Genomic DNA, 25980 nt, shown 5'->3' with positions numbered 1-25980 from the left:
AAACATCTTCATGCCCAAAAGGTCTTGAAGAAAGCACTTATATAACATCACAAAGTTTTTCATCAATGCAATTAGAAGTCACATTAGAATCAGAAAGACTCACACCAAGAAAAAGACAGAAGAAGAAAGGACACTGTAAAAACTCAGGGTCTACACTGCAAAATGTCAAACAATGCTTAACAATTCTGCTCCAGCAACTGAAAAATTAAATGCATGATAAACTCAAAGGATGTAAAAGCAAAGGTATATCATAAGTGGTTCTCAAGCTTTCGCTAATATGTTCCACAAAACTGATGCTCGCACTTTTAATGTGTCTCTCTCAAATACAGTGCAGGCCTGACTGATTTTTACTTTGACTGCATTTTAGAAAACAATACTTTTACAAATCATTTATTCCTTCGGCAGTTTTCCCTGGATCCATGTCAATATGTGCATGTGTGCAAGAGTAAGCCCATTGACAGCCTTCACATCCAAATAAATCACAGTTGACAAATTTAATGAATAAAGGTTGCAGTGAGATCCACATCTAACAATGCAACATTTGCAAGCTCTTGTTCTAACTTGTTTCTTTTCTCTTTGTGTTTTTATATAACCAGACCTGCTGCTTTTACCTGAGTCAGAGGTAAATGGTGCAACAAATTTGATGTTATTTCATTGTTCAAATCCAGTCTCCAGGTTTAAACTAAAACCTACGATGGCTGTCTCCAGGCATGCGATTTAAACAGATGGGCCTACAAAACTTTAGCCTCACAGATCAAAAATCTGTTGAAAGCACTGAAAACATTTACTGTATAGATTTTACAACCATAGTGTAGTTACTATGACTCTCTGTGCCCTTGTCAAGTGATGTCTGTACACCTACAATAAGGTGGGCTGTCCCTTTACTGCAACTGCCACAGCTGGACAAGTTAATTGGATATTCTTTTGTAGCAGGAGAGTAACAGGTAAAGAGGAGGGACAAAGAAAGAGGGAGACAGAAAGAAGGCACTCTGATTATGGGGGGACAGCAGGCAAGAGAAGGATGTTTCCGCTTACACAGCTGCCATTAAATAACAGACCCTCAATCCACAAGCACACACATGCACACACACAAACACACACACAGTGGTGGCAGACACACGCAAACAAATGTTGTGGTGCTATTCAGCCCACAGAACAGAAACATACAGCTGACAGAAGGTACAGTGGATTCTGGGTAATCACATGGGAAACTGAATAAGAATGTGTCAGGAAGAAAGCTATAGAGATAGATGGGGGAGGAAGAGACAAAAAACTTTCTTGAATTTAACAAACTGTAAATTTCCGCTTTTCAAACCACAAGTAGAGTTAAGAATATAAGCACTCATAGACAATCTCTACCACAGTGTTTGAGTCACGCCTGTCACTGAGACAAAAAACTGCCTCTTTGTCTAAGGGGAAATGTAAAGGCAAAAATGAACCACTTCAAAACCACTTTCAGAACTGCTCTGAGGGCCTAGGCCTCTGTTAAATGGATGAGCTAATGCCATTTTGTAAAAGGATTACATGCTATGATCATATAATAATCCACTGAAAGTCCCAACACAACAATAATGATTCCCTGACCCTAGATATTGATGAATAATATCATACAAAGATAAAAATCTGAATGAAATGTCTGAGAGCTACACTGATCACTGATCACTGAACACTAAAATAATGCACTCAGCCTGTGGTGCAAAAGGCTGTACCTCCACAAATTGAACAAATTAGCATAATCCCACTAAAATGAACTACATAGACTGAATCTACTCATGTTTCAAATTGAACCTATACAATATTCTTCTGACAGCAGAAGACATTCTCTCAATTTTGTCTTACCCCACCTTATGGTAAAAATTAATAGTCAACTGGTGAAACAGTGAATCAACAAAAAGTTAATCAACAACTACTTTGATAATGGATCAAATCATTTATCAAGCAAAAATGCCAACTATATGCTAGTTCCAAGATCTCAAATCTGTCGAATGGCTGCTATTGACTGTTTATTGTAAGTCAAGTTGAATACCTTTGGTTCTGGATTGTAAAGTGGACAAAACAAGCAATTCAAAGACATGCCGTTGGGGTTGGGGAAATTGTGATGGGCCTTTTTTCACTATTTTGTGACATTTTACAGATCAAATGGTCAGATTAGATTTGTTGGAAAAGTGAGATGGCTCTACAAGGGATCTGAAGGTTGTTGGCCAAAAACCAAACCCACAAACTCCTTGATTATAATTCTGAGAGCTCCCATAGCACAGGCTGCTGGTTAAATCAGTTGTTTCATCTGGTCAGCCACAATGAGCTGATCAGATGAAGTGGTGCATGTGACAGGCTCCTTCTTACTACAGTTTTGGTGAACGTGACCAACACCTCACCAAGGTAAGCAAATTTGGTAATCTAAGGCAAACTATTACTAATAATTTGATTGTGTTTAAGTCCAACAAAAAGCAACAAAAAGCTGCAGAAAGTAGAGGTTTCCCAGAATTCAAACGGTTAAACTGTGATATGAATTATAACTGACAGGAAATTATGTTTTAAGGGGATTTTTACAAAACAAAGAAGTCAAGGGGGGGTGCACTGAGTCCTACTTTATGATGTTCTATGCAGGACAAAACCCCAAAATGCCCCAAAGCAAACCCCTTTTCAAAACATGCACACATTCACAGACACACATCCAGTACATATACAATAAGTGTTCCAACACATAATTACACCGACATGAAGGCAGTAGTAAAAATGAGGGGGGCAGGTGGGTAGGTGGGTCTGTCTGTCTGTCTGAGAGACCAGACAGCTAAAGAAAACACAAATCAGGAGAGGCATTCGTCTTGTGACAGTGATATAATGAGCCAGTCACACACACTGGCTGATGTTTCTGTGTGCACTTACCTACACCTGCGGTATCTGTGCATACATATTTAACTAGCAGGTCTTGAGAGTAGTGAGAGGCATTATGCAAATCAGAGCAAGAATGAAAACTGAGTAAATGCAGACTGGCAGAAGGCAGAGTGGCCACTTTTACAGGCAACTGTGTGAAGCAGCCACAGCTCTGTCAGATGATGATTCCTAATTGAGGCTTACTAGGTTAATAGTTGGGCAGCATAATATGTAAAAAAAAAATACAATTTGTCAGAGAGATATTGATTTGATAAGAATGTGTGCCAGTGTCACACAACATGCACCAGACTTCAGAGAAAAAAATTCAAATTTATAGTAAATGATCTGTAACCCTTCTTATATCCTATATGAGCATATTGAATGGTCTATTTTTTATGCTTCTTTTATTTCTGTTAAGCACATTGAATGACCTCTGTGTATGATAATGTGCTATACAAATAAATTTGCCTTGCCTAATCTGGTGTTTAGTGCTTTCTTCTGCTGCTTAGAAAGTATCCACTGTCCATTTCTAAAAAAGAAATCTGGCCAGGGACCTTTATAATAAAGGCAGAAAATATGCCCAAAAAAAAAAAATTAAATAGGAAACTGGAACACATTAAAAAAAGAAAATAAAAGACAAAAGAAAGAAAGTAAAAAAACACAGAATTGCAATAATAATAATAATTGCAATCTAGATGTGTTTTACAAACCTAGAAATAGACTGTAGACCAAACTTAAAACATTTTGTCTCTGTCTATGAAATATACAGAACATGAAATAATACCACTGTACATACCACAGTACAAATATGGTATTATTTATACCACACCCTGTGAAGACAGGACTTCAGGTGGTATTTATAGAAATAGAGAGATAACAAATTACCTGTCTCTTAAGATGGATGTGTGATTATTGTACTCATATTTCTGTATGTGTTTTTCTAATGGGTAAAATTTGGTACTGGGATTGTAACATTTCTAGATTTTAATACTGTGTGAACAGGTCTGTGAGCAGAGTTGACTGGGGGAGGGGAGTATAGGTGAGGGTGAGGGTGACATGAATGTGTGGAGAGGGCAGGTGAGGACAGCAGCTGTGTGAATGGAGTGTGGCAGTAGGGGGAAAATAAAGTGGCGATAAAGGGTAATGGAAGTGTGGAGGAATGCACTTTATTCCTACTTAATATGTTTTGAACAAAGCTGGATTTTATATCTGAAAACCTACAACTACCAAACATTAAGCTAAAGAACAAAATGTTTGTGGAGATGCAGTGGAGTGTGTTTCTGTATGAGTGTGTCATCATGTTAACCACCCTGAGTTAATATTATTTACAGTGTTGCCATGGCGACATGCTATCATACAGGGAGAAGAAGTACCTAGGCAGGCACACCCAGACACAGCTGAAGAGTTTCCTACGCACACAGCTGAAACAGGAAATTGCCAACAACTCTGACATATTACACACTCACGCAGCTGCCTGGTTAACAATATTATATCTTTCATATGAATACATATACAGTTGAAGTCAGACGTTTACATATACCTTAGTGGAGGCCATTAAAACTTATTTGTTAACCACTCTACAGATTTCATGTTATCAAACAACAGTTTTGGCAAGTCAGTTAGGACATTTATTTGTGCATGACAAGTAATTTTTTCCAACACTTGAAAACACAAAACAGAAAGGCGAAAGTGCCTAAATAGCAAAGGCAATATTTCTACCAATCCTGTGAGGTTCTAACCCTAAGACGTCAGTGTCTCCTTTACACCAAACTGAATTTGGACGTCTTCCAATTCTTTCACATCTGATTTTCTCTAAGCTGCACTTTTTAATGCTCCTACACGCCTCACTGACCTACTGACTCAAGGTCTATTGGAGTGCACTGACTGTCTATGTGTGAGAGATATTATGATTGTATGTCAGTCCAAGTGGGCCATGTTTGCTGCATGACTGCTCCTCGTCCTTGGTCTACTGTTGTTAGTAGAGACATAAAACCCAACCACCCCCACCCACCTCCCCTTAAATCAAGGGAGGCCACTAATGCCATGTCCCTCTTTTTGCAACTAACTCTCTTCTCAAACTGACTGAACAAACTTTAATATTCAAATTTCAAAGAAATGTGAAATGAATAATATTCAGTTAATAAAGGTAAATCTCTAGCAGTTGTGTCATGGCAGAAATAAAACTGATAAAAGACTATGTGACATTAATGCCCCATACACACACACTGCCAGTTACAGCAGTCCAGAGACGCTGTCCTGCACACAAACACACATGCGTACACTTTGACAACACAGTGGTGTGTCAGCTGCTAGGTCTTTCACTGTCACACACTGACACAACTGCGCATAAACACATGCAGGCTTCAGCACTGAATGTTGATATAAAGATATACAATTAGTTGAGGGAGAAATTTGTACTTTTTCATTAATTTATTTAAACACTTAAACATTCATTAAAAATGTGCTGTTAAGAGAACCAATTTAAAAAATCCTCTTCACTTTCATATCTGCAAAAGTAACTGGCCTGCATATCACATCTTTGTTATTTAACAGATTGTCTTAACAACCAGCACCATGTCAACATATGGGATGTGAATTTATTTTGTGCGTAGTTAAAAGCAAAAGGTTGTGAACCTGTCAATCCACAAATCTTCACAGACTTCTTGTCAGGTATATACATTATATACGATGATGCACTTGTCTAGGTGAGTGCAGGTTAGTCCATGTTCATGACTCCAGCCATGTCTTAAAAATATCAGATCCTTCCTTGGCAGCCTGAACCTCCCTACCCTAACTGAAGAACAACGTGACTGATCAGATGCACCCATCACTGTGGAGGAGACTGTGGAGGTCATTCTAAGGCTACTATCTAATAAAGCCCTTGGCATAACAGCTTCACAGCAGAGTTTTGAAAGTAGAGCTGGCCCCAGTACTTTTGGATATGTGCACAGAGGCATTTGAAACCAGTTACCTGCCTGTCTCCCTGATTGATGTAGTTGGCGATGTTATTTTAAAGAGTGGTAAAAACCCAACAGACTGTAAAAGCTGCCGGCCTATCTCACTGCCTAGCTATGACGGGTGCTGACAAAGCTTATATCCAACAGGCTTAATAAAATTATCACTACCCTGATGCACCGTGATCAGGTGGGCTTTCTCCCCAAATGCATCTATGCTGACAATTTCAGATGCCTAATTAACATTTTATGTGCTATTAATGATAATTCCCCCCAGCTGCTATATCTATAAATGCAGAAAAGATGTTTTTGATGGGGTTGAGTTTCCCATTTGGTTTTAGTGATAAATTCATCCCCTGGATACAACACCTGTATACCTATCCTAATGCCATTGTGTTAACTAGTGGTCTGGATTAACCCTGATTTGAGCTAGATAAGGGGACCAGGCAGAGCAAATTTCCTCCAGTCTTTTCATGCTGATCCTGGAACGTCTGGCTACAGCCATCCCATTGGAACCATCCAATACAATACAAATTAGCTAATCAATCCATGACCTTATGCTGCATGCAGATGGCATCCTTATTTTTGTGTCTGAGCCCGAGCACTCCCTGCCCATCCTATTTAAAATTATATGCACCTTCTCTCACCTGTCTGGTTACCAGGTTCATTGGCCGAAATCAAAAGGCCTCTCCTTAACCTCACACTGTCCTCGGACCATGTTATGGAAGGGAAACTTTTCCTGGCCTAGCAATGGCCACTAGGTTAGCAGACCTAGTAAAGGTCACCGATGAACCTCTGATGAATCAATTTGAAGTAAATATTGAAAGATTGGCCCCTCTTTTCTTATCACTGTGGGGTTAGCCCAGTGTTTTGAAACCTGTGGACCAGTTCAATTATATTCTCCTGGCATTCCCAGTTATAATTCCACCTAAATATTTCAAACAATTTGATGGCACACTATGTATCTGCATGCATGGAAAAAAGTTGAACCTGGCTCTAATGCATTAAAATGTCATCCAGCAGGGCGCTGTGTTGGCCAATTATCATGCAATCAGTGAGACTAAAGATAAAATATTTGCGATAACTGAGTTTTTAAAATACCGTCTAACAGTATCATAAAGCTTTGTGCCGTGTTTTGACATCTAAAACTGCATTAAAAATTTACTATATATTCACTATATATTCAGATTCTATTGTCCAATAATGTTTAACATAGTAATAAACCCAGATATGACTTGTAGTATGGTAATACCACTCACCCCTGAAATGAGTCCTTGTGGAAGAGCAAAACTGAGGAGACAGCCAAACAAATACATATGCACACATGAACAAATGCAACAACAACAAAAATGAAATATCACACACCAACAACCACACAAAGCTGTGTGTAGGAAACAATGGGGGGGGGGGGGGGGGGGGGCAGATTAAACAACACAAGACTATGGCTGGACCTATAATTTGGAGAGGAGCAGGATATTACGGGATATTAATATTATTTACCCTCAGAAGTTGTAAGGCATGCCTATGTTTATGTAGGTCGGGAAAACACAAAAGAAAGACTAAAATAAGGTCAAGCCCATCTACATTTCCATCTCCCTGCAATACAACAGTCCAGTTCAGGATAAGAGAGAGCCCTCCCCCCATCATCACCAACCACAAGAGGTTGTTTATCCTCATAATTTTTATGTAATGAAACAGCAGCATCAAGCCAGTATAAAGATTAATTTTATACATGACTTCTGAAATGCCACCACAGAATACAGAATGATGAGGCAATCAAGTTTATTAGAGTGGTTGAAGGTACTCGCTTACTTTGTGGAAATTTTCACTTTTTAAAAAAAATGTAATTCCTACTTGAGCACTAGTAAAAGTTTTCCATGGGTTAACTGTCATTGCTGTCACCTAGCCTGATGCCGTAATGCCTCCACAAACAAGCTTTAAGCTGATTCTGTTTCATCACTGCAAGCTTCATGGTCCTTAGCTTACTTTGCACTTCTTACAGTCATTTCAACACAGATAGAATAAAAATACCTCTGGTGGTAATATATAAGGCCTGCAAAGTCATTTAAATAACCGTTGAATCCTGAAGCCTAGAGTCATAGAGGTAATAAGACTGCCACACAGACTGCACATTTAAACTCTTCCACCTACACACATTGTCTCCTCACAAGCGGAGTGGAGCATCCATCAGCACACTTTGCAGTAACATCTCTCAAACACAAATACACTGTGTACAAATCTCAAACTTTTACCTCCATCTTATGACGAGAACTGATAAGTGTCACCCACGGGCACACATGGGCACACATTCTCTCTACCTCCCTCGTAACCTCACACACTTAGTCCACTGTACCAGCACACAGAGACGTGGCTAATGTGCATGCATCATCAGCTGCTCCTTCTGATGACTGCAACCCTCTGAAACAAGAGAGACAGAGGTAGGGCTTGTTCCTATGATGGCTTAGAGACCCAACAACAACTAGCTCATTCCTGACCTATGACCTAAGACAGGCTTATACAGTAACTAAAGAGAACTGCCTAAAAAGAAAATATACTTAGGAGAAAGAGCAAGAAAGCTCTTCATGGGTGTCAGTCTGCCCCTGTCTGCTGCTGTGTGTAACACCACAACATTAACTCAGGCAGAAGCTAAAGCCCTTGGATCACAAATATGTGAGAACAACTCAAATAATAAAATAAATAATATAATATAAATAATAACTAGGAGTGTGAACCAAACAAATACAATCTGGGTTAAAAAAAAAAGGGAGGTAATAACAAAATAACTACACTACACTAGCTCACATGGTATCGATTTCATCTCTGAGTTTCTCTTTTTCTTGAATATGTCATGGCAAATGTCAAAACAGGACACTTGGAGACTCATGGTGGACACCAATAACCAAATGTTATTCTGAGGGTATCTACATGTATTTCCTTTGACATTCTGGCATACTGTCAGCTAACATACTCACAAACTGTCTTAATTAATGTAGCTTACTACTCTTATTTTGAATATTATTTGGACATCTCCCATGGCTGTTGTCTAGATTTTGTTGGTACAAAAGCAAAGCCCCAGAGTTATGTTAAAAAGAGAAACTTAAATACTGCTAAACTTTATATGGGATTTATTTATATTTAACATGAACAGATGCTATTGCCTGTGGTCTGACACAATTCCACCTACTCATTAGTTGACAATTAGTACTAAAGCCTCTGCTGTTCGTCAGCTCACATAATGATTACAAAGTGAAGAAATGACAGATTTCAAGTTAAGATGTTTCATACTCTCGTTGCCAAGACACTGCAGGGTGTCCAGCAGCTAAATAGCTTCCATAGCCTTGAATGTCCTAACATTCCCAGTAATAGGCATTAACCCTTTTCCTCCACACACTCAGCTGTGAGAGCAGCATGTAGGCCCATGCTTATTACAGTCGTTGTGTTGAGATACACAGAGCAGTCTGAGATTAACTATAATCTGTCAGGGGGAGACTAGGGACAGTCACAGAGGAGGACTGACACTGTAATCCTAACTAAGACCCCCACACAAACATAGGTAACACACAGTCAAGAGCATTCCTATCAGTGAGGATCAGTCTACAAGTCTGTCTATCCAGCTCTATGCTGGTTGTTAAAAATACAAAATTATTAATGGGAAACACCCCTCACAACACTACAAAGGGCATCACCCTCTATGAGCTAATCCATTTATGACTACAAGACCAAAATACACATTGTGGTAGCGCTCAGACAACAATCAATGTAACTGCTTGTCTTTTTTAAAGATAACATCATCAAGCATATGTTGTCTTAACCACTTGTAGAGTAACAATTTGCAATACCTAAGTAGTACACAAGACTTTGCATTTAATTCTGGAATAACCAAAACACATCAGAATAATTGTAAAAACAATATAAAAGTAACTGAAACACTGTTAGGCTGTACTTTATCAATCACCAAAGCCTTTTGTTTAAAAACAAAAAGTTACCATTGTGGCTCTTTTTTTAAGGGATATATGTTGGTAGAGGTGGGAAGGGTGCTTTGCAAATCTTTTAACATCTATGCACAATATTCCTGAATCAGGATTCAGAGGGCTTCCCATCTTAACAGCCAATTACTCTTCTCCGTCTGGCAGCTATTTTTGATGTGGTCCTAAACAAGGTTATAGCACCCCCTAATCCGACATCAGAAAGGTGTAGGGGGAGGGGTTTCCAAAGCTACTTGACCATCCAACAAGCACTTCTGAAGAAGCATACTGGCATCTTAAGAAGCAAAATATCTTGGCCAGCTCAGTCAGTGTTATTCTACTGCATTAACACAAAACTTCAGACACATACAGGAACACAGGTAAACTGCTGACAGGTCTACTTATAAAACTTGAGCCATAAATGCAAGAAGCTTACAGGCAGTGGACAATGTGAAAATATTAACCTGTTTCATAAGGTTTATTAAACCAAAAAAAAATAAATCAGCAAAACAGCCTGACCCAGCTTGAAAGAAAATACCCATAAGCTAAAACATAGGTGGTTTAAAATATTTTCTCATTTTGTAAGCTATAATAAAAATAATATGATTCAAAGACGACACAATGATGAAGTCAAAGCCACAAAACAAAAGCTGAAAAACCTTTAATATGCTGCTCCAGCATTTCTTCAAACTCATCAGGGGTAAAAAAGGCTAGGCTTTGGACAAAGATCCTAAGACAATAATTTCACAAACACTACAACTGGTGGAAAACTGTCACAAGGTCATTTCAATTGAGCTTCAGTCTGTTTCAGTGAGCATGGCATTTGCCCTTCTCAAGCACCATATTAGGCTACTGTAACAAGTATTTGGTTCTCAATCATAAGTAGCATAGATACCATGGGTCCATTTCATCTAAATGTCTACACTACTGTCTCGTGAAGTAGTCTCACAAAGTTAATGTCAAGTTGGTACTTTGGCTGAGGAGCTCAACAGTGAGTTATAATTGTTGGCAAAATGGTAAGGTTGGTAACATTAAATCGTTAAATCATTAAAGCATTAAAGCAGCAATTTGGAATAACAAGTGCACTAGCTAACATTAGACTCAATGGAAAAAATGTTATGATCCAATATCACATTTAGGGTTGTGCCGATGGACTGTGATCGACAATCATCAGAGCAATCACTGACAGCTTATGCCTTTGTCAAGATGATATTTGGCTTGTTTTCCCATTCATGTATTGACTTAATATTATCATTAATACTACACTTAATTTCCCTGCTATAGTCTCACAACTGCATCACCTGCATACAACCGATGCTTGCACACACTCTGACCAGCTGACTGTTATCGAAGTAGGTGCTGAACTGTGATTAAACAGAGCAGAGATCAACAGACAGACCATCACCATCCCTCCAATTATATTGGCTATTTGAAATTTCACAAGGTGACAATCTGACTATAGATAATATCTCGCAAATCTTGTTACATCCAAATTGTGATGGTTTTTCTGCATTTGCTGAATGAAAACAATTCAACCTTATCAGGCAAATTAACAGTCCCAAGCATTTCGTTGATCAAAGTAATTGTTAGTGGAAGCCCTAATTAGGACTTGAGATCACAACACTAGTAGGAGTCGCATAGGTCCTAGTGCACCCCTCACAACAAAGACCACCACCATATTTTCTGTTTTTCTGAGGTTTTAAGGATTTCACTACCACTATCCCTTTACAATAGAGGTCACTAGAATTTAATTTGTGGTGCTCAAAGTATTTAAAAGATTAAATATATCAGAAGTCCAACAGCAGAAACAATGCCCTGATTATTCAGGATAATACAGTTACTAAGTGTTATCCATCTCCACTCTCTGGAATGTGTCAAGCCTGTCTGTTAGGTTCCAATGATAAAACTCTGTTTTAACATCATCCAGGCCTCTAAAACAACCAGGCCTCTGAAATCCAGCAAGAGCACTGTGTGCATGTTCATGAACATTAACTAGCCCACTGGTACCTCCTTGCACAATGGCTGGAAAGGAGGGAATGAGTGAGATAAGAGTATGCAATAATGGAGATGAATAAGGAAGCATCCTGTTTGCTATTTTTGCACAACTTCCTGTCACAGCCGACAGAATTTGAGAAATAATATAACAGGGTAGAAACACTGACATTGTGTGTGTGTGTGTGTGTGTGTGTGTGTGTGTGTGTGTGTGTGTGTACGCATGTATGCAAGTACGTGCACACATTCGTAGCTAGAAAGAGTAATAAGGAGAAGTAAGATTTAACAGTTGGCAAAATGAGCGTGAGAACAATAACGCCCCAGAGATCAGAGTAGTCTGAAAACAAGATTCATATGTTCCTTCATATTTTCATAACTATCCCTCTTAGAATAGACAAATGCCACTGTAAAGGGTCGGGACTATCCTGTTTATTTATTTTAACTGAACAGATTCTACACCTAGTGAAGGCTTCAACAAGGTGAAACTGCTTGAGGTAAAAATTCAAGAGCTGCCAGCAACATATGCACACAGACACTTGTTGAAAGTACTTCTCTGAATAAGGGGAAATAAGCGTGACAAAGAATGACATGCACAGAAACAGAATGCTGTGTTTCCTCTACAGCTTTTCAGTATCACACCAAACACGAGTGTCAGCACGCACATCTCTAAGCAAGTCCAGAAGACAGATCATACAAGTGACAAAAAAGAAAAAAAAGTTAGCGGCACCATCTGATAATGGTTTACATAGCAGGCTAAAAATAATGTATCTGATCAATTATCTTAAGTGACAGTGTGACAGTATGCCAGAAGCAGTAGCACTTTTTTTTTTTTTTTTTTTTTTAATGATTTCCTCTTTAAGCATGCAGAATGCCGTCGTCGGGGATTGGACTAATTAGAAAATGACACCAACTGTGGCCTCTGTGAATTTATTCCTGGTGGTACAAAACAGACAAGCTACATCTTTTAGCAGTGGCATGGCTGCTCCATTAGACAGTCAGTCAGGAAAGCTACTGCTTACATAAAGTACATTAATTACTAAAGGTGGGCAATATGGATTAAGTCTTCTGGCAACTAATGATTATTTTGATTATCAATTAATTTTGTGATGATTTTTTTCACTTAATTGATTGATAGGACCTTGTATGTGAAAAATAGTTTAAAATAGTTGGAAAAGGGAGGACAAAATTTAAAAACTTCATATAAATGTATTCTGACATTCAGCAGGCTAATGTGACTTGCAGTGGTAGAAGGATGATCACTGAAATTATGGAGACTTTTTTGCCTGAAGCAACATGCTGGGTCCCCCACTATTCCATGAACCCACTGACACTACCAATCTGTGAAATGTATAAAAGCTGTACAGACACTGCGTACCTGATGATTTTAATCAAATGACACAGGCTCAATAAATTAACTGTGAAATGTCAGTCAAAAACACATCTACATCAACAACCCAAATGAAGGTGAAAGACAACGCCAAGTATGATATTTCAGTTGTGTCGTGAATATGCATTCCTGTGTGTGCCTGCCTCAACAAAGTGGTCACCAGCACATTTATTACACAACTCAGCTCTCCCATCCAGTGAGAACAGGCAAAGTTGAGCAAACCAAACACAGCCCTCAGCTGAGCCAACAGTCACTCCTCTTGTGAAGTACACTAAGAACAGAAAACAGAGGGGACTTTGCAAGTAAACCATCATGCTCACTCATGGAGGATTATTCCAAAGCGCAATTTTATTCCATCTGATTACTAATGTCAGAGGAGGATATTAGTCTAACTTCAGGGTGAATGACAACTGCTGGAAGCTAGGTGTTTAAATTTAAGCCTTCCGTTCCCATCACACCACCTGTAACTGGTTATCACTGACTGCACCCTCATTCACGCACATTTACTGCTTTCCCTATTCGTCTTATCTCCATTTCTCTTTTCTGACTTCATTCCCACTCTTCCCACAACTGATGGCTCAGTTGCTTTCCCTTGCTCCACCTAACTCTATAATACTCCTGTTTACCCTGAGCCAAGAGGCCCCCGCCACTAGCAGTCCATTAACCACTCCAGTTTCATGCTGGCACTCAGTCATCCTATTCTTCAGTTCACAGTATGCTCTTCTTGCCCTGAAATGCAGAGAGCAGGACACTGTCTGTCTGTGTGTGTCTTGGTGTGTGCATGTATTGGGGGAACAGAAAAGACATGTATATAAAAAAAGAGAGGCAAAGGGACCTACTGTACACTGAAGTCAACTCTTAAGTATTAAACTCAACTCAGACTACTTGAGTCAGACTCTGTGACTTCAGAGTGGTGACTGATTTAATTCATGGTGTTATGTTATATTAAGCATTTGCTAAGGTGGTTCCCGCAGGAAGTAGGTGCACCGCTGCACAAAGGCATCTGCAGGCTGAAGTTTTGATGCTTGAAGGCAGATGCATTTATTTACATTTGCTTGCTTATATTTTTAGTTATATTAATATTCTATTAATAAGATATTAATCAGACCTTTATTGATCAACACCAACATGTTAACCTGCATTCAACAATTAAACCAGTGCCCACTGGCAACGCAGGCACCAACCACACATAAAAGTCAGACACAGAGGAAAACAGCTGCTCCATTCACTTAGTGTTTTTGGTTGCTCTTGTTATGACTGACAGTGCTAGAGCGTATTGTGGTTTTCCACAGAAGCTGCAACGCAGATGCATAACGTTACTTAAGAGGTAGGACAAACAATCAGTAGGGCAATATATGACACTGTTTTCTGTATCAAGATTCTTCAGCTGGCAATCTCTGTATCTCATAATTTGATTGTTACTCAAGGTGCTATAATCCTTTTACGAAATGTTTTATTGACATAAATTTTTTTATTGCAACACTTATTCCACGTTAACAATACAAAAATTATTCATGATGTAAAAAAGTCAAATGAAATCACTTCCAGTAACATTAATATGACAGCAGTAATCCAGCTGGTAGGTTGAGGTTGCATGCATGAGCAAGTCAGCATATTTTCTAACTCAGTAAATATTCAACAAGAGAGAGAAATATGTCTCTTAGACACTAGCTTGAGGGTTCTTTGTTTGGTATCAACTAGAACAGGTGTTTAACGTGCATCTGTGTGTTAGCTTTAATACTAGAAGTTGCAAGTTACATACTTTATGATGATAATTATAATCTTTTTTCCAATTATCAGAACTCACAGCATCAATTTATGTAATGCAAACCATCCCACAACACAGCTTCAAATCTCTAAAAGGAAAATTCTGGCTCCAAATCCAGCCCTCTATGTTATCACATTGATTAAAATGAGAATTTTAAAATGCCAAAGACCAGTGAATAACCAATAAATCTAAGAGAAATGTCCTAAAAGGCCTCAAAAGAATATGCCCAAGTTGCACAACTCACTCCAAATATTGCTTACTGGTCTCCTTGACATGAAAAAGTCAACTTCTACTTGAGATAATTCAGCATGCTTTCACCTACAAAAAAATCAGATAACTTGCCAAATGCAACGAGATGTTCCTGAGCTAGAATCTGTGATCTACAAATTCACCTTGTATCCAAAACAACTGTCCAAGGCAGTGATCCCTGGCTAATCCACACTGCGTCTGCCTGCTGAGCTCAGCCAGCCTGTTTATGTCAACATCATTCATGGATGCGGATCCTCTCTGTCTCTCTGGGCCTGAAGAACACAGATAGATCTTCAGGGAGCAAAGCTAAAACTACCTGCTTTTGGCTTCAAACAAAATACCTGGGTCATGCTCAGCTGCAGATGTACCTGTAAGCACAGTGAATAATGTCAAGCATTCCTTTCAAACATAACTACAGGTTACATACACTAAAAACAAACCAGTGAAAGAACTGAGACACACACAAGCAGACTCACATGCACTCAGGCGTATACAGACATTTACACACAGCAGGGTAACATTACATCCATCCAGTGTGCTTTTGTGGGATAGAGCTGTAGTAAACATTACATAGGTTTGTGTTGCAGTTAGGCAACATTTAGTCTTGCACAGCCAGCAAGGATGATTTTTTTTTATGTTTGATTACACTTACAGTGCTACAACTGTAGTAAAAAGTTCACTTCTCACTGGTCTCCACCACTGCCTTTGTGCTGACTGGTGTGTGTGTGTTTGTGTCAGAGAGGAGAGGCTGCAGCCCAACCATAGGGACAATAAACGTGGTAGAAAACATTAAGCATAGTTAGTTTTTCTGCTTAATTCGGCTCAAACATTACGCCTTGAAAACCCTGTGTGAATGAATGGTCCGCGTAAGTAAAATGACATTTTTTTTCTAATTCATCAAATTCAGTCAGTCTTTTATAATGTGTTTACTGCAAGTGTTCATATCGTAATGACGATGAAAATATGAGTTATCGGTCAGCAGTAATGCAGACTGTGTAATCCAAATCTTCATCAAAACTTGCTAATTTCAGTGTGTAGATTGCTAGCTTGAACTGTTGCCGTTGCCCCTGTAGCAGGGGATTTTGAAAACAGTAACAGGCAGGGGAAGCGGAAAGGGAGGAGAATGCCGCCTAATGACAGGGGTTATTCCCACAACCTAAATCCAGTGAGTCAGACTGGGCAACATTTGATGGTTTGACGGATGATAAAGCAGAATATAAATACACTTATTTTGATTAAGTAAAAGTACAAAAATGTCATTGTGTCATTAATTCTGCATACTCCAGAGACCATGCATTTGTCTTCACAAACTGTTCTGAATGTAACTGTGTGTTACCAGAAACAGTTTGTGTTTAGTCCTTTCAGCAGGATATAAAGCACCATATGGTTCAAACAAGGGAGCTTCTGAACCAATAAAGAGCCTGAAAACTCTCTGAAAGTAAGTGTGCATGAACATCTGCACATGTGCGTGCACACGTCTGGAGCTGTTTATTCGGCGACCAAACGTGTCTTCTGAGCATCCTCTATGGTTACCGCTTGGCAGACGTATACCCACAAACTACATCCAGTGAGTCAGACTAGGCAACAATTGATGTTGTGAATGATGATGAGGCAGAATATAAATACACTTATTTTTGTGAAATAAAAGTCATTCTGTCATTAATGCTGCATGTTGCAGAGACACATAGCATTTGTCTTAATGCAAAACTTAATTGAAATCAGTGGCACTATTCCAACAACATAATATTGTTTTGTTTTGTTTTTCTTAAACAAAAAAAAATCATCCATCCAGTCACAGATTAATCCAGAAAATGTGACCATGTCTAGGAAAAGAGATGATGACTAAAGCTGGATAACCCACCCACACTGCTTCATTCAGTCCCAGACAACACAATGGAGATACATTCACTAACGGATGATTTTGGCTTGGAATACCAAATACCCAGCTCAGTGGAGACCACAAACACGTCACTAAGTCATACATTTCACATCATGTTATCATCACTGGTATGTCTGAAAAGAGGCGAAAGCAGAGAGTGATGTCATAGATAGTTGACACAGAAAATCACACTGCTGATCAAGTACACCACACATAATTCTACACCCCTTTACCTTTGTCTGAACTCTGACCTTGGTGTAGTAAAAATTCTGCCAGAACAGGTTCAAATTTCAGGGTAAGTGGTGTACTGAAGTCAAGGACAGACCTCACTCTCAGGTGAGCAGTCTGGTTACACACACAGACACACTCACTCTTTTAGACAGACTCACTCAAACACGGACTCACGTATGCGGTGTTATCTCTGGACATTGCACAATTGGTTTCTGTTCATGACTCATGTTTACTTATAGCCCTACCTAGACCTGTGCATAGATAAAAACTATTATAATATTATATCATTCACCAGTATATTTTCTTTGTTTTCATTTATTTTTCTGTCTAGTCTTTGAGACAGAAATTTGTTTTCAAGGGCATAAATAATAGGTTTGCACTATGCCACTGACTGTGCTCGCATGTTAGTGTAGCCAGACTGTACAAATGTGCCAGCTGTCATCAAAACCATGCTTTTAACACATACCAACAACAATCTCCTATCCCCACTGCTTGGCATAGGTGCTATCATGCGCTGGTAGTACTATTTACCTGAAAAATCTTCAACAAACTGTTCTGAATGTAACTGTGTTACCAGAAACAGTTTGTGTTCATTCCTGTCAGCAGGATATAAACCACCATATGGTCAAAACTAGGGGGCTTCTGAACCAATGAAGAGCCTGAAAACTCTCTGAAAGTGAGTGTGCATAAATGTCCGCACATGTGTGTGCGCACACGAGTGGAGCTGTTTGATCAGTGACCAGATGTGTCTTCTGAGCATCCTCTATGGTTACCGCTTGCCTGTTTGTACAATATCAGTTTTCACCTGTTGCTAGACATGGCCATGGGGTTAAGTTACGCAACAGTTTGCTCTGGCTGACGACAGACACCAATACCAATGACCCCCTCTGCTCTGCTCCCATCAAGACACCACACTGAATCACACATGCTGACAGAGCCAACCAACCGCATGACATCACTGTGCCACACCTTAGCACAGAAAGTTTCTTCATTCATTTTGGGATTACACTATTCCAATGCTTTAGTTTTATATAACAATCAACATACACACAGTCCTCTCTGGAATAAAGAAATACACCAAAAACCTAATGACTAAATGGCATTGTTGTTTTAAAAGCTTTTTCAAATGTTGTGCAAAATGATAAAACCTTTGGGTCATGTGTTGACTTGTTACAATTCGTTAAGACTGCACAACTTGAGGTGTATTGCACAGTCTTCAAAGTTGGAGGGCCAGCCACTTCCTCATCCACTGACACACACACACTTCGACCTAAATCGTGAATCCTACAGGGCAAACATTTCAAGCTCTATTGACAGCTGGTGAACAGCTTTAGGGGGTGAAAGTAATTACAGGTAAGGGGCAGTTTGCTGCTTCGTAGCCTCACTTGAAACATGAGAAGAAGAAGAGAATGTAACCATCTGTCGTGTTAGGTGCAAAACTTTTGACCCCATGTGCCAACACAGATCATAATAGTACAGCAAGTCGAGCCTGTGGGATACTCACAAATTTCTTTTTCCCATCTCCATCCTCATAGTTCTTCTTTGATTTTTTGTCCTTCTTGGGACCACCTGCTGAGGCAGCGTTGCCCGTGTTTGGATCCATATTTATGAATTAATCCGTTTCCTTGAATTGAGTGTCAAAATAAACCCGTGTGGCGGTAATCTCCCCGCTCAAAACACAAAGAAAAAGTTTCCTCCAACGGTGTTGTCTTAACTTGCGAAAAAGGCCAACTGTTCCTTTGGGCCTGTGCTACCTCCCTGGCTAACTAGCCACAATTAGCACAGTGCTGCTAATGATTTGGTAGAAAGCCAACTACACCGAACGGACCTCTCGCTAAGCCGCCTGTCCGTATCTCTGAAGGAGGGAAATTCAAAGCACAGCCCCTTGCCTCGGCACGAAAAGTACGAAAACAACCTGTTGCCTCGGTAAAACACAAATAAGGACTTTACTCTATAAGTATCCACATGTAACAGAAAGTGAAGCTTTTACAACGTGAATTTAAAGTCCCGAAAGTATGCTGCTCTGAGTGAGCTAACGTTAGCTGTAGCTAGGCTAGCTGGCTGGTACAGTAGGTAAAGTCTCCGTAGGCAAGTTAAAAAAAAAAAAAACAAACTCCGCTCTTCTCACGGGTTGTTTCGGTGACAAAAACACAAGCGGCGAGTCGGCGTTACGGATAACTTGGGTCGACAGTGGCTCCCAAATTAGTTTCCATGACTGCTACAAGTTTAGTGAACTTTTTAACCCCCAAGTGACAGCGGGGAAGTGTCTACGTCTGTAGCATTAGAGGAGTCTTCCTGTTCTGTTGACAGTCCGGTCGGGGCTGGTTGGGGAGGAGCCTGAGCTCTGCAGCTACACCTGAGAGGATTTCACTGGCTGCTCCAGCCTCAGGTACAGGGGCCATCAGAGGTTTATGACAGAACTGCTGATCGATGCTATAGAAATCATCCACATGTCAGACAGTTTTGAGTAAGAAAGGCCATTGCAGGTTAATGTTTACATGGCATCACTATTCAAGGCTTGTGCTTAAAACAACACAGGGGCTGATGCAGGCTAACAAAGTAGGCTATTTGATGATAACTGTGCCACTGTATAGAATCTAAAATCCAGAAGAAGAGATGAAGGGGGGGGGGGGTAAAAAAAAAAAAGTGTAACTTCATTTAAAATGTCAGTTTGAGCAGTGCAGTAGAATAACTCACCACCAGCAGGCAGCACAGGACAGCCACAGATAGCAGCTGATAGTAACAGCTACTGGCGTGATGTCTCATAGTAGTGGTGTCATGGCAGACTTTCTGGCATTTGGATGATGATGCTATGGAGTTATCAGTTTGCACAACCTCTATCACGGAGGTTTGAGTGGAACTGTAACTTATATACACTGAAGTTTAACCGGGTGCTCATATTTGAAATGACCTAAGTCTGTTCACAGTTCAGCATTAAATCAGTTCAAGGGAGTTAAAGGGTTGTGCAGGTGTAATTTGAGCAATAGCCTTTTAATTTTTCCAATAATTCTAATATAACCATGTTAGAAAAAGCTGGATGACACAAATCTCTGTGTCCTTTAACTCTGAAGATTAAACGAAGACTTGACCAGAAAACCTACCACCTCTACTCATATAACTAGATCTCACACAAGTAATTCACCCTATCACCTGTGTGAAAAGGGAACTTAGCAGATGGAGCAAAATAATATAATAAAATCTTAACTATGCAAGGGTTACAATAAATATTAATAAAATGTAGGTCATCATGAGGAACTTTATCTTCCCCACTGAGCTAACAACACCAGTGATGTTGCTTGTAAAGGTGGTGGTTTAAAATGTGGTTTGGGCCCTTTGCACTGCAGCCTACTGTAATCATACTGTGGGAACAAATAGTCAGAGTCGGGGCGCCACCAAGAGGCTGAAATATAAACGGCAGGCGCTGCGCTGTCAACAGAGTTCATACAGCAGGTCAAAGTTAGAGCAACGCACCAACAGGAAGCAATTGTGATGCAACCTACTTTATATAATAATCACCGTGTTTGCCCATAAAGGCAACTACATCCCAGCAGCATTCAGGAGTCACTCAGTGAAAGCTCAACTCAATTCTTTGAGTCCAGTTGATAATTTCGACATATAGTACTTGAAACGCACTGTTTGTCTAATACAGGCCTGTGCGTACACATTGCACACACACACACTCACACGCACACGCACACGCGCACAGGATTACAGAGACAGGCTCGTCTATCTGTCTTGGTATGTGAGAGATGTTTTCCAACAACAAGACTGGAGAGGATTTGCGTATCAGCGGTGGCACTGAAACCGACAACGGTTTGGTTTATCTCGCAGGTCTCGTCATATATACAGCTTCGAGTCTTCATTCTCCGGGATATTGGCGCTATAAATAGTGGGGGGGGGGGGGGGGTTAATTAGAAGAGAAAGTGCAGGATAAGGCTCCCAGCCCTGTGGCACTCCCATGAACGCCTCTGTGGACGTATTAAATGATTAACACTTGGTCTTTCAGCCTCTGCAGCTTCATCTTCAGCGCAGCCATTCATACACAGGTGGATAGACGAAAAGACTGCCACTGCAAAGTACATTTAAATACCTTTAGTCTGTCATTTAATTACCATTTTACAATGGACAAAAGGTCGTGGATTGTATGTTGATTGCATCATTTCACAAGACAAGACAGTTAAGTTATAGTCATACAAAATATATTATATACAAACTGCTGTAGACCCCTTGTATGCTGACATAAGTCACTTTCCCCTGGAAAAAAACAAACAAACATATCATCTTATCAGGGCCAGTTTGAAATACCGTGAATTTGGACCCAAACTGCAGGTCAAATTTATAAGCAACTAGGTGAATGAATACAAGCTTGGGAGTACACTCTAAGGGAATAAACAATTTGTTTCCAAAGGGGACCACAAGGGGGTTGCAGTGGACGATGGATTATTTCACAATTAATTCATTGATTACCATAAACTTTAAGAGTCACTCATTTTAATCAGGAGTTAAATTGTTATCTCTCCACCTCCCGCAGGCACAAACACACCACCTGTCTTCTGAAACGCTGTGGTCTGAAGGGATATCTTTACAGGACGGAGCTGTGGCCCTCGAAGTGAAAAATGCGGGCAACATTTGGCACAGCCGATAACCCGACTACTCATGTTTGGGTCTTGTTGAGGATTCCAGGTTATGTAGACCATCCGCTGTGTCCAAGACAACCCATAAAGGCAACTACTTGATGTGTCCAGTAGTACGTGAAGAAGCAGTTCAGTTAGTCCTTAAACCCCCAGAGGAGTCTCATGACAGACCCGGAGACCCAGAGGTTAGTCCCGGCGGTCCAGCCTTACTTGTAGGAGGACCGGGCCTCTCTCAGTGATCTGTCATATGGCATGGAGGCGAAGAAAGAGTTCCGGAGCTGGCAGTTGATGAAGAACACAATGAGCAGCACCAGCAAGAAGAGCAGCAGGCACATGACTATGTAGGTGATCAGGTCCGGTTTGTGCATCTCGCCCTCCCGGAGCCCGCCTCCACCTCGCCCCGTGGTGGGTCTCAGAAGAGCCGCCACGCTCACCGAGCCCCCGTGGGAGGCGTTCAGGGAGGAGGGGGCGTGCGTGGAGGACTGGGCCATGAGCCCCAGGTCGAAGTCTGGGGTGTCGGTGGAGTTGAGGAGGATCTGCCTCAGCATGGCGCCCTGCGAGCTCGCCGGCTGCGTTGGTCGGCTGCAGGAGGAAAAGACACGGAGAAGGTTATGTAGCCTACTGACCCCGTGTTTGTGCAGCCTGGGTGTCCCGTGTCTGATGCAGCAACGTGATAAAAAAAAAAAAAAAAAAAAGAATCAGGGGCGATTTATTTAGAAAAAGCTTAGGAATATGAAAATCCAGTGAAGTCATTGCAAGTAAAATAGGCTACCTAATGTCTGACAAGGTCACTGATTAACTCCATCCAGGGACAACAGATAATCTACACTGATGAAAAAACCTTAAAGTGGGACGGAACTGCTGTTAAAAACAAACTATAGGTTCCTTAAAAAAAATACCGCAGGACTTTGTTATTTTGCTGTTTATGGAAGCGTCGTTAAACGAACCAAAGCACATGGTTTAGTTGAGAGAACCACTTACTTTGGTGTGCGCTGCGAAGAGTCCCGCAGGTGAGCTGGAAAAGACACAATCCCGGCTCCGCATTCCTCAGCGTCCCCAGCTCTGTCCGCTCCAGCCCCGCCGACGACGCGCTGTGGAGAGGCGGTGGGTCGATGGCTTCAAGTCTGCGCCCACGGACCATATGTCGCTGAGAGGTATGTGAACGCAGCGACTCCCGTCACATTAAACAGAAATGGGCAAATCCATGTGTCAGCGCAGATCAGAGTCCCAGTAAAGGAACAGCCTTCATCACCAGTCTCCACTTGCTGGCGTTTAAATCCAGTTCGCCCTGCCACGCGTAAGGTTTAAACACGAACTGAATTATACAGTAGACCACTGTGGCGAAATCCAAGTGACCCTAGGGTCTGTCAGAGGAGGTGAAGTTCAACTGCATCGCTGGTGCGCACACATGTCTTCTTGTGCGTCGTGGTGCGCAGGAGGCTGCAACAAGATCTTCTTTGCCTGTGCGTACAGGGCGCAGAGGAAGGGCACACGATGCCTAAATTTCCAACCCTTTGGTTGTTCTTATATCCAGAGAAGGGTCGAGACGCGTTGGATAGATGCTATCGAGGCTCTGCCATTACGGGATTATCGATCCAGTATGACTGGAATCAGACGAAAGGAGGGATTGAGCACAAAGCACAGGAACACACCGGGTCGTGAACAGCCTCCCATCCTCGCCCTGTGTTGTCTGTGTACGACCGAGAGAGAGAGAGAGAGTTAGAGCTAGAGAGAGAGAGAGCGAGAGAGAGAGCGAGAGAGAGAGAGAGAGAGAGAATTGCAGATCTGGAGTGGGGAAGAGGCACATCACCGGATAGAGAAATCTATATCTATCTATCTATCTATCTATCTGCTATCTATCTATCTATCTATCTATCTATCTATCTATCTATCTATCGCTAGTACTGTTTTCAAAGTGATGGGAGAAAGTTGAGTCAGAGCCATTTCTGGACCAGTGTGGGGAATGTCTCACACTGGGGTGATGAGAGAACAGGAAAGGGTGTGAGATTGGTGAGTGTGTGTAAGAACTCATAGGGGTGATTAAATCGTAGAAGAGGTCTACCAGCAAGGCCATTGTCTGAGTCTTAGTGCATGACTCATCTGAAGTGTTGTGTGTGAGAGTAATCCTCTCTGTCCATTTACGTTAGGTAAGACTTTTGATAAAAAAGCAACAAAGGATGCCCTTGTATCTCTTTCACGTGGCCTGATCTGTGTGTTTGGAACATACGTGTGTTTGCTCTCTGTGAATTTGGCACTGGAGCTCGACACTGAAAAAAGAAGGTGCTAAAGATGGAGATTTGAAGCCCGCTTGCTCTTACATGTTGCTTGCATGCATACAAAGGGTCAGACCCTAAAAGCTCTGCCGATCTCTTTCATATTCATCTGCACCTGTTCCGTCACATTAGAATGGCTGGCAGGTAAAGAGAGCAAGGACAGAGGGCCACACACACACGCACACACACACACACACACTAAAGCAAAACTACTGCAAACCACCCCCAAATTGAAAAACGACTTTGATGGCCCTTGCACAGATACACAAACAGACAATAAAAAGTTTAAGGCAACTAGACAACAAAAAACAGACAAATACCTGGCAGTGTCCTGGTGTCCACATCAACGGTGTATTCAAGAATGAAGAGGATTACAGGGAACCACAGTTTTGTGGAATGTGCGTGTCACATGGGAAATCTAAATACAGCCTAAGGCCTTGCTTACATACGTGGAGGGACAGCAATAATTGGGACGGCTAAGGAGATTATTGTTTATTATTGCTTTCTGGATGTGGCAGTCATTCCCTGCTTCACTGTGGGCCCGCTGCTATCCACACACACACTCACACACATGCACACAGGCAAGACAGACACAAAGACAGTCTGACCCATTTTGCCAAAAACTGTGCGAATGCCTTCAAGTGGTGACCAGTGGCATGTTCGCGAAACTCCTCTGTGAGGTTGGTAACAGACCCGAGTCACCCATCACAATCAGGCCACGAGGTTCAGCTGAAAGGAGAAACAGAAAGGGAGTGAGAGGAGGGTTGGGATATGCTTTGATGTACATGTTGATTGATGCTGCTCTCTGTGACTAATTGTGAGTTATCTTGTGTTGCTCATTAGCTGTAACCCATGACAGTGGAATTTTGATTAGGACTGGTGAATTGTAATTCTCTGCTACTATAGACTTTATCGAGGGTCTCAGCCAATCTGAGCCCCCCTCAACCTCCCTGTGTCACACATGCACACGCTAACAGAAGCACAATGCAGAGTCTGTACATCTCTGGCTCCTTCACCTTTCACGTCCTACTCTTCGAGTCGTTGTTGGCTTTCTAATTCCCTCGTGTCTCTTTTCCATTTCTGTGTTGTGTGGTCGGTTTCTCTCACTTCTCTTTGTGTCTTTTCCTTCTCTCCTCCCCTCTCTCTCTCTACAGCCCTCTCTCCAACTCCTTCTGTTTCTTAATCCTGTTAATCCATAAAAATGGGGGGGGGCAACTCATCCATGAAGCACTGAGAGCTCAAAATGGAGATAAACAAGAAAACTAAAAGTCTGAGGATTCCTTTTAGTGAGTTTAATAATGTTGTTTTTACGAGATGAAGAAAAGATACAGAGAAGTGTTTAATGTTCAGCTTGATGAGACATAACCAAAGCAAATGGCAGGCTATGCGAGTCAACTGGGATTATGTATGTGTAGCCTACACTCACCAGCCTCAACACTCTCTCTTTCTCTCATTTACACACACACACACACACACACACACACACACACACACACACACACACACACACACACACACTGATAAAGCACACAGCGATACACCCTCCTCTGCACTGTCAGCTGACTGGAGAATTGGGTCCTCTCAGGGGCTGTTATATTATTATTCTTAATTTTCATTATTTCCAGGGGGGAAAGGATCAGCATTTAGAAAATCTTCCCTCAAAGCTGACAGCCACTGTTTTACATCATTAAGTTTCAGTCACCTCACATTATGCCATGTCAAGCGAGGTTGAAGTAAAGAGCACTAACAAAAAGCGCTGGTACTCACAGCAGTG

At 41.1% G+C, this 25980-nt stretch overlaps 2 protein-coding genes across 4 annotated transcripts in view; both read right to left on the bottom strand.

Annotated features, from left to right (window-relative positions):
- Positions 1-19694, bottom strand: part of LOC139606353 (protein diaphanous homolog 1) — a 44406-nt gene extending 24712 nt beyond the window's left edge. Inside the window, exon 1 of one of the 3 annotated variants that reach the window (XM_071458457.1) lies at positions 18804-19694. In XM_071458457.1, the coding sequence (XP_071314558.1) occupies positions 18804-18902 (99 nt within the window). In that variant the 5' untranslated portion in view covers positions 18903-19694. The remainder of the gene's footprint in view (positions 1-18803) is intronic. The other 2 variants (XM_071458455.1, XM_071458456.1) reach the window with 2 other exon arrangements.
- Positions 19695-21376: 1682 nt separating this feature from the next.
- On the bottom strand, positions 21377-23627 carry LOC139606265 (small integral membrane protein 32). Its single transcript, XM_071458342.1, has 2 exons — positions 22915-23627; positions 21377-22515 (listed from the first exon to the last, which is right to left on the bottom strand). The coding sequence occupies exon 2, from the start codon at positions 22479-22481 to the stop codon at positions 22140-22142; it is 342 nt and encodes a 113-aa protein (XP_071314443.1). The 5' UTR covers positions 22482-22515; positions 22915-23627; the 3' UTR covers positions 21377-22139.
- Positions 23628-25980: the final 2353 nt, after the last annotated feature.

Source organism: Trachinotus anak, unplaced genomic scaffold (genome assembly GCF_046630095.1).
Source record: "Trachinotus anak isolate AG129_WGS33_773 ecotype Australia unplaced genomic scaffold, CSIRO_AGI_Tana_v1 ptg000021l, whole genome shotgun sequence".
In the NCBI taxonomy this organism is placed as follows: domain Eukaryota; kingdom Metazoa; phylum Chordata; class Actinopteri; order Carangiformes; family Carangidae; genus Trachinotus; species Trachinotus anak.
Note: the sequence above shows the minus strand (reverse complement) of the source record. Positions and strands in the feature narration are given on the sequence as shown.